The 9,498-nt window shown below is 47.8% G+C and overlaps 1 protein-coding gene and 1 non-coding gene across 2 annotated transcripts; both read right to left on the bottom strand.

Moving 5' to 3' along the window:
- Positions 1 to 4,309: 4,309 nt before the first annotated feature.
- RPLP2 (ribosomal protein lateral stalk subunit P2) lies at positions 4,310 to 9,167 on the bottom strand. The gene is made up of 5 exons (XM_032189326.1): positions 9,081 to 9,167; positions 8,651 to 8,774; positions 6,762 to 6,810; positions 5,159 to 5,257; positions 4,310 to 4,756 (listed from the first exon to the last, which is right to left on the bottom strand). Exons 2-5 carry the CDS (start codon positions 8,771 to 8,773, stop codon positions 4,680 to 4,682), a joined length of 348 nt encoding a protein of 115 aa, XP_032045217.1. The 5' UTR covers position 8,774; positions 9,081 to 9,167; the 3' UTR covers positions 4,310 to 4,679.
- LOC116490413 lies at positions 6,476 to 6,608 on the bottom strand. Its single transcript, XR_004253370.1, has one exon. It is a non-coding gene; the product is annotated as a small nucleolar RNA SNORA52 (small nucleolar RNA).
- Positions 9,168 to 9,498: the final 331 nt, after the last annotated feature.

The following is a 9,498-nucleotide window of genomic DNA, read 5'->3' as shown; positions in this document are numbered from 1 at the left end:
GCTGCAGGCACTCAACTCACTAGATAAGTGTGAGAGTTTACAGGGACGTCAGGAGGCTCAGCGTGGCAAGGGAAGCCGCTGCTCAACTCTAGGTAAGGAAACTATTACCAGGAGGGAGGCTTGGAGGTACAAAGAGCATAAATAACTTCTTAATAGCACCAATATAGGGTAAAGGCATTTTCTATCAAGAGAAGGACTTCATTCAGGGTTACACCTGTCCTTAAGAGCTCTCAGACTAAGCCTTCCTCCCCACAGGACTTTCACTAATTGTGTTAGTGAGCTTCATCAAGGTGGCCCCCCACTCCTCTTCCTTCCCCTGGAAGCAGCCTTTCAAAGGTCTCAAGTTTCCTGTTTATACACAATAACCTCCCTCTCTGACTTCCTCTCAAACCTCTACTTAGTCTTGCAATTTCCTTCCTCCCTTACGTTGGGTATCTTTATATGACCCTTGTCAACCTTCATCTCCTCCACCTGGAGAGGTGAGTTTTGGGACACCTGAGTCTTATCCCTCCTAAAGGCCCTTCTTACCCCTCAGCATCAAGACAATCATGGTGCTTTCACCTTGTTCCTTTGGGGATGCTGAAAGACGTTTTCCATGTAGCGAAATCCAAAGAAAACATTGTCTTGCACTTTTCAGAACTGTGCAGCTGGACAACTAGTCACTGGTCTGTAACATTAGAGGAAATCTGTGTTAAAGCTGAGCTGAACCTTGTTAGCAGAAACCTCCTTAACACTGGCAACCACAAGAACAGCTTTGTTCTCGAGCTAACATTGCTTCCTCTTTTGTCAGCATTTCATGAAACATAACGTTCCTGCTGTGTTTGGAAACCAAAAACAATGCTGTGACAATAACGAGGTTAGTTTCACTTTAGTTTTCAGTAGCAGCCTCATTCTTAGTTTTTTACACCACTCTGCCTTGAGTGGTTACCTCTCAGTGTTGCCTATCTGAGGAGGTTATTGCTGCACTATTGGAACAGGTTGATGAAATAAGCCTTGTGAACAGTAATGTCTTGTTGAGTGCTTCCTGGGTACAGGTGCTAGCAAGCTGGCAAAAAGCAACTGCGTTTTCCTCCAAAATAAATTATGTCCCTAAACTAATCTTTTTCTCCTCAGTAAGAAAGTACAGCAAGAGAAATGTTCATAATCCTGCAATAAACTAGGTCAAGCAGATTTTCACATGTACTAAACTCCTATCAGAACACTGCAAGTTCATTCCTGCCCTTGCATGTTGTGATAGAACTGAGAAAACTTCTCATGCAATTCCTATTTGTTGTATTGGTTTTCTAGTTTTGTTTTTTTTTTAGGTTTATTTTTTTCTAGTTTTGAATTGTGAGCAGTCAGTAGGTTGAGATGATAACATACTACATATGAGATAATTACATACAGGCAAAGTCTCTGCTGCTGTTGTGTTGTTTTGTTTTCAGGCAAGACCTTGGTTGTTGGTTGGCAAAAGGGAATTAATAATTTTAAGTGGAAGCTGAGAGTCTGTTGTATTGCTGTTTTCAGCATGTTACTTTGTTTAATGCTGTGGCCTGTGGTCAGAGGACTGGGGCACTGGTCATGAAGCCCAACCCCAGAGGCTGTGAAGGTCAGTGGCAAGCCTGACTTTGATGTCTTTTTCTCACCTGTGAGATGTATCAGAGCAATCCACGGATCAGGAGCATCTCCTGGTGCAGTGGGGCAGTCTGTCCTGCTCTCTGGGGACTGGATTCTTCCTTCTAGGAAAGCTGCTTCAGATATCGCTGCTCTACGTAAGTGCAAGCTACTGCGTTTGGGATGCATGTAACAGCTTGCAAAATTGGGCCTCAGTAGGAAGAGTGAAACCAGCTAATTTGACAATGCCCCCCAGGGATCCGTTGCTTATTACTCCCCAGTTGTGCCCAGGACGTTCTCATTGCTTTCCAAGTAGTGGAGATGTCATGTCACACCCCCTGGCCAGTGGGGTTTGTGAGGAAGTAAGGAATGGTTTTCAGGCAGAGCTGATTTGAGATGGAGCAGTCCCAGTGAGGAAAGCTCACGTGTTTCAACGTCAAGCCTATGACTACATCACTCTCCCCTACAATCAATTTAGTAATAATCAGTTAGCGGTGCAATCTCCAGGCCCGAGGTTGTCCTTCCCTTTCCCCTTGACACCTTTGAGGTTTCTATATTAAAAAAGTCAGGAAAAATCTGTTATGAAACTGATTCTGCAGGGGGACAGACTAGGCCACCTCTCTAGGTCTTTATAGGCACTCATTTTCTCCAAGAGCATCCCGGAAGACAGCACATCTATCCCACTGCCATCCCTGCTGCTGGAAACCATCGATAAGCCTGAAAAGGAGACAGCGACACTTGAAATCTTGGAACAGTATCCAAAGAGCAGAAGTAGGGATCCCAATTCCTTTTGCCTAGAAGCTCATTGAGATCATCAGTGGTGAACTCCACCCAGCGCACCAGACAAGCCTGCAGCAGATTTCCAGGCACACGGGGTTCTGTACACACCGATCAGGTGACAACCACCTCATACTGGCTACAGGGGAAGAAAGCTTAAAACGCCTGGATTTTGCACTTGGAAGAAAGGTTCACCATGCAAGAGGTGTCACCAAATTCTGAAAAAATGTGTGAAAGCTCAGCGCAGACAATTCTGGTAGAAAATTCTGGTAGTAGAAATTATCTGGGCTTCATAAGGAAAACCTGCAGGGTATTGGGTAAAACACATTGCCTCCCTGTAGCAGTGTAACAAATGCTGTGTGTTCAGTGCTTTCTCCCTCAAACCACCCCTCTCCTCGAAGCAGAGGGAGCGATAGTTCTCATCAGGACGATGCACCTTCAGGAAGGTGCTTAAGGGTGATCGTAGGACACACAGCACAGGATCGCGTCTGTCACTCGAGGTCTAAGAGGTTGCAATGAGAAGAAATAAAAGATAAAGAGGAAGGAAGAAGGCTGGGTGTAGCCGGAGCCCTCCTGGGGTCTGTTCCTCTGCAGCAGTAGCTAACCGAAGTAGCCAGCAGCTGCTGACAGGCTTGGCTCATCGCACAGCCCTGGGCACAGCACAAGCCCGAGGAAGTGCTGTGCTACAGAAACAAATTAGTTCGTGCGTGGAAAAACCTCGCTGAGCGGGATGACAGGGCTCGTAGCGTGACACTCAGTCCTAGCAGCCAAGAAGGGGAAGGAAGCAGGTCGGGGGAGGCTCCCTGTGAAACCACAGCCTGGAACCGCTGTTTCCCAGGGGGCTGAAATGGAGCAGTCGGCGAGGAAGGAGCACAGGTATACCTGCACCCTTTCCAGTATTGAACCACAGCCAATCTCACAGGGAATTTGAGCAAACACAAGCAATTTTCATTACTGCTACACGAATCACTGCGCTAGGACTTCAGAGGTTGAAAACCATTGGCATTGCCCCCTGCAATTCCTCCTGGCAGCATGCACAGGTCGGGAAGGGTTAGTTGCTTAAGTGACAGCCATTTTGAGGCCCGAGGATCAAAGTTTCAACTGCCCTCTCCCTTGGCTGCTGCAAAGTAAGGGCGTTCTCCCTCAGTACACCAGAGGGAGATAAAATAGTTTTTCCTACTTGGATTTCACCCATCTGCCCTCTCAGAAGTACTTGCCATGCTTTGTCCAGTGACTCATAGCCAACATAGCAGCAGCAGCTAGTGCCTTTTTTTTTTCCACAACTTAATTACGCTGGCAAAGCTTCACAGTACAGAGTGCTCCAGGGTCTCTCTCTTGACTTTACCTGTGGAGACTTGGCATGGGGAGATCATCACATGTACAATACCTACTCATGGTGACAGCCCAGGACTGCTGTAGAAATCACTGGAAGTTGCCTGCTGGAATCATTTCCTAGCACGAGGCAGTTTATAAAAGCAACATTTACTGTCCTCCCCAGCTGACATTCTTCTGCGTGCACCAGAGATCACATTCAGTTCTCCAAAAATACTACTTTCGTCATCAAATATTTTGGTTTTTATCCTCATCAAGGAGATTCGCGTCCTGGTATTTCAGCTGCCACCAGAACAGACACTGAATATGAGGAGATCATCTTGGCATTGATCTCAGGGTGTTGAGAAGAACAAGACACACAGCAGAGTTTTGTTAGAGGTTCTATGTTAACCCTCTGGATGTCACATGAAATCCAAGTATAGAGAAGCATTTTAGTGTTGTTGTGCCTGGATCATGGAAGCCTGAAGCAGCAATGAACTCAGGGATGTTTTAGATGTTTACAAGAAATATAACTAACTCTGAAGTTACACTGCTGGACTAATTTCTAATTTAGACTTGTTCTCCTTTCAAATGGTTTTGTACATTGTGGAACTGATTAAATAGACACCCCCAAATAAACTTTTTTATTGCTGGATATGGAGGTGAACTTCAATTGGTGTCTGGTAAATTCAGCTGTCACACACTATTTAACAGATGGGAGCACCAAAAACAAGCATCCCGATTCAGACAAGCTTACCAGTTCCTGACTACTTTAAGAATACAGTCCCATGGCTTGCTCATAAAATTCATAGAAACATGGAATCATTAAGGCTTGAAAAGACCTTCAAGATCATCTGGTCCAACCAAAAACCAAAGCTTTGTCAGAGCTATTTAAAGAACAGCTGTCTGAATCCAGTAGCATTTGCATGGTTATAATAATAAACCAAAAAAAAACCATTTAAAACAAACAGTTTTAATAATTTCTCTATAACAAATAATTAATCAAATAGGCCGAATCCCATGTCATCATCAGATTCTTCAGATTCCTCTTTCTTCTCTTCTTTCTTCTCCTCAGCTGAAGGAGAGACAAGATAACGGTCAGTATATATATTTTTTGCAGAGACTTTTAAGCAACATTTTGGTATTCCCAGCTTCCACGTTAATGGTACTTCAGCCTCCACAGTTCACCTTCAGAACTGCCATCCCCTTCCAATAGGGGAACACAAACACCAATACCAAGGGGATGCCCTTTACACAGTGAAGTCTGATTTTCAGTTCTAAGCCAGAACAAATTTACGGTGAATAAAGAAGAGCCGATGTTTCTCAGTGCCCATGGCAAAAATAACCTTTTAGTTCACATTTCAATCACACAGCGAATTGCCAAAGTGGAAAGACCTTGAGATTTGGTCTTCAGCATCAGGATTTTAACAGGGAAAAGGGAACTGCCCTGTAACCACCCCTCTCCATCCATACTCACCGGCAGCAGGGGCAGCACCTGCAGCAGGAGCAGCGGAGACCCCTCCAGCAGAGACTGCCACAGCTCCCCCAGCTGGCATGCTGGCAAGCTTGCCATTCCCTGAACGAGAAGAGAAGTGATTTCAATGCTCATCATAAGCACAGGCAGGCAAGAAGAGGAAAAGAAATGAGTGCAAAAAAAAAAAAATCAGGTTGCAGATCACAGACCAAACTGTCACTGTTAGTGAGAGGAGCATGAAGCTGCGCCTGTAAGAAAGTAAAAACTAACAAAGAAACCTCACGAAAATCATTCCTAATGACAGCTTACCCCAACAACATGAACAGCACATTAATAAGCCTTCTGCTGTATGCAGTCCCCCCCTCAAACACAGAAGTACTTATTTTTATTTTTAAGGATATAGAAAATTGAGGGCATGGCTGGGGCCATACAGGGGAGAAGAAATTTATGGCAAAGAGTACAGCATTTTAACCAAGTTTTCCAACACCCTATGAAACCTATTGCATCTCCTCTGAGAGTGGCAAACTCGCTGCTGATTTACGCTCGTCTTCAGCACACTAGCGAGCTCTCCGGCATCTGCTTGTCACATACCAGGGCTCCCTTGGCACTCAGGGGTCACGTACACAGTACATTTGCCTGTATTCCAATTTCTGGGAATCCATTTCTAAATAATTCCTTGTTACTTCAAGCTCTAATAAGCTTGCCAAGTAAACAAACATGTTTCATATACATGTCAATATGTTCTAGGAAGCAATTTATTTTAAGAAAAACCCTTACATAGAGAGGGAGCTTAAATGTGTTGTAAGCACACGCATAATGGCTCTCTTAGGTCTTCAGACCACACGGACAGAAATGTCCTGTTACCACTCAAAACAGCAACGCCAGGCAAAGTGCTGGCAACCTTTAAGCCAACATATGCCTAAGAGTTCCCTTGTGCCTAAGCATTTGCAAAAATAGAAGGCAATTTTATCAAGACCTTTGCGCTACCTCAGCTCTGCGTTATTTTAGCCCTCTGACACAGTCAGACGATGTTGTAAGCCCCAGCTTCAGTGAGAGCCAGCAGGTAGGAGCACAGATCAGCACCCAGAGTCCTGCCCTCACGAAAAGGAAGTGCTAGACACAGGGAGCTCCGGCAGAGACGCGCTGGAGATGCTTGTGTTAATCACTGAGGGTGTAACTGTGCCTTTGAAGTCAATTGGCACTTAATTACATTTAACAGTCCCTTCTTCCTATTTTACGTAATTAGTGTGTAACAAGTGGGTAACTGCAAAAAAAATTATTGTAAGAGTATGGAAGGAGAGCTAACTCCTCCTTCATTCAGCATGTCCAGAAAACTATGTCACGAGCAGACTACCAGTAAGCTCAGACACATTTCAGTCTTCCAGTTTGATGTGGTCCACAAGCGAAACCCAGCAGGTACTGGCACCAACCTGCGAGGCATTAGAATGGACCTGCTGGATTCCAGCCATTTCAACAGGGATCCGGCATGGAAGCCCTCAACTGCACGAGGAAACATGAATAATCGGGGAGTTGGCGGCAGTTCTGTGCTCTCAAGTTCCTGAAGTAGCAGAGGCAATTATCTGTGACACTCAGGGACTGTACTTACCCTGAGCAATGACATCCTCGATGTTTTTTCCATTCAGCTCACTAATAACCTGTAAATTAGATTTAAAATGTTAATAGCTTCAAAACAGCTGAGTACGAGCTACACTCAAACAAGCAGTGATTAATCATAACACGCAACGCCTCCATCCTGCTGCTCGCACAGCTCCCACATTCCTTATTTCTCAGGGGAAGGAAGAGAACACTGGAACAAGAACTCCATCTACATCTTTCCTACCTTTCTGTGAAAGCTTTTTCGTGAAATCTGTTACGATAAATTCACAACAAATCTATGGGCCTTACAAAAGGCAGGATACACAGACATGGTGGAGCCAGCTGGGAAACCCCACTAACAGCCTGTTAGTCGCTGAGGGACTGTTAGCATCTCTTGCTTAATGTCCACGGGGAGCCTCTGAGGCACTGGGCACCAAACCAGCAACCGCAGGGTCCTGTTCCCAGCATTACCAAACGTTAGAGCCACGCTGGTTATTGTATCCTTAGGACACAGAGTCCTAACTCCAGATTTACTACCACTGTTGTATAAGCAGGGATGAGGAAAGCAACACACGAAAATACAAGTTGCTAAAGCATGCAACCAGTTGTAATAAAAAAAGGAGTATGCCACAGAGCCTCCTAGTGAGTTCCTGCATTGGGGTCAGTGCTGAACGCTGCTGAGTGCTCAAAGGCCTTTTGGGAGGTTTTCAATGTTCACCTCCTGATTACACTGCCTGCAAAATGTCATGCCTGTACACTTGCTTCACCTACAAGGTGCTTTTAAGACTCCACTAGATTTGCACTCGCAAGAGATACAGCCAGCACAAACAGAATAAATTAATCATGATCAGCACAAATTGCAGAGACACTTTCTGGATATCAGAGAAACCGACGAGCTTACGGAAGGATTAAAGAGACGTAAGCAGGCCAAGGCCAAAGGCCCTCGTGTTTCACAGGAGCACCACAACTTCAAGCCAACGTCCTAAATCATACAAGGATGCTCTCAGCAGATTCAACTCATACTGGGTTGGGCCAATGGAAAAAAAAAAAAAGTTTCCAGCTGGGAAAGTGACTGTTCTTCCTCCATCTCTCCAGAAATGCGCTGATGTACGGGGCAGGAGGTAAGACTTCCCCCAGCCACTCCCAGGGTTATTTCTTCTTCATTCCCCACAGACTGAAAGCCTGCTACATCACAACACACATTCCCAGCAGGACACCCTCTTAAAAAGGCTACTTTCCAACATAATCATTCCAGCAGTTATTTCCAAAGTTTCCCTACATATTATTGAAAATCTTTATTGCCCATGTTAAAGTTTTCCTATGTTTCCTAGTGAGGATATAAATGCTTCCTTGCAGCATGCTAAGTAAGAATTTAATACTGTGTATCAGGCCTTCAGGAGTGTTCACTTTCAATCAGAAACTGACCGCGAGCCAAAATTAAACACTTAAATGCAAGCTAGACCTTAGATTAGAATAGAACAAACTTTAGTAGATACTTATGTGTAGCTGTGACCCCACTGAACATTACTAGATTCAACAGTCAGAGGGCATCAATGACTGACAGAGATACTTCCAGACGACAGAAGCTAAACTAGAAAGCCAGGGTTCTACAATAACGTTGCACAAAGCAGCTCTGATTGGCTAAGCAGTGTTTAGGAAATCACAGATGTAATTATCTGTGAGAGCCTGAAAGAAAGGCAGAGCAGACTGAGAGCAAGGGAAACACAAGGGTACTAGAGACCAGGGAGCAGCCCCGAGGTTTGATCACGGAGTCACGGGGCTGGAAGGGCCCCCAAAGCCCAGCTCTGACTGAAACAAGGAGAATAATACAGAGCACGGTAACGCAGCAGGCTGGGGGGCTGCTGGGCGCGGGCACGGCCGCGAGGAGGAGGCAGGCACCTTGTTGAGGCGCTCATCGTCCGTCTCGATGCCGACGCTGTCCAGGATCTTCTTCAGGTCCTTGGACGTGGGCGCCTCGTTGCCGCCGAGGACGGCGAGCAGGTAGGCCGCGACGTAACGCATCCTGCAAGACGCACAGCCTCAGCGCACGAGCTCGGGTGAAGGCCCCGCAACCCCCATCTCCCCCCGGCACCCATCTCTCCACCCTCCGTTTAAACGCAGCGCAGCCGAGGCCGCGCTTCCACCTCCCTCCCCGCTCCCGTCCCGCAGGCCCAGGCGCACATGGCCGCCGCCACCCCCCCCCCCCCCCGCGCCCCGAGTGGGCTCGCCCAGGCCCCGCCCTAGCCCCCCGCGGCCGCCGGCCGGGCCCCGCCGGGCGCGTCCATCGCCGCGCGGCCCGGGAGGGGGGGCAGAGCCGCCCCGCGCTCACTTTGCGGGAGCGGGGCCCGGGACGTGCGCTCGCCGCTGCAGCCGGGCGGAGAAAGGGAAAGGGCGGCCCCACGGCGACGCCTTCTTCCCGTCACCCCTCAACAAGGCGCGCTGCCATTGGGCCTGGGCCGGAGGGAAGCGGGGGAGAGCCAATCCAGGGGCTCGGGAGGTGAGGCGAGGGGGGGGTGAGGGCGCATGCGCAGAGCGCTCGGTGCTCGGTCTCAGGCGCCTGTGGGCTGTGCGGGGGGGCAGCGCTCACCCTGCCCGTGCCGCCCGGCCGCTCGTGCGCAGGCGCACACACACACAGACACAGCCCCCCTCCCGCCCTGCCGGCCCTGCCTGCACTGCCACCCCCAGGCCGTGTCCCCAAGCACCGCGTCCAGCCTCTCCTCAAACACCCCCAGGGGCAGTGACACCAC

The sequence above is a fragment of the Aythya fuligula genome, chromosome 5 (genome assembly GCF_009819795.1).
Source record: "Aythya fuligula isolate bAytFul2 chromosome 5, bAytFul2.pri, whole genome shotgun sequence".
Classification (NCBI taxonomy): domain Eukaryota; kingdom Metazoa; phylum Chordata; class Aves; order Anseriformes; family Anatidae; genus Aythya; species Aythya fuligula.
The sequence above is the reverse complement of the archived record's forward strand: the minus strand, read 5'-3'. Positions and strand labels throughout refer to the sequence as shown.

Excerpts from the sequence above, each read along its gene's own strand:
- RPLP2 (XM_032189326.1), bottom strand. The coding sequence starts at position 8,773 with ATGCGTTACGTCGCGGCCTACCTGCTCGCCGTCCTCGGCGGCAACGAG. Across the intron at positions 6,811-8,650 it reads ACGATGAGCGCCTCAACAAG|GTTATTAGTGAGCTGAATGG; the intron begins GTGCCTGCCTCC and ends TCTAATTTACAG. Across the intron at positions 5,258-6,761 it reads CGAGGATGTCATTGCTCAGG|GGAATGGCAAGCTTGCCAGC; the intron begins GTAAGTACAGTC and ends CTTCTCGTTCAG.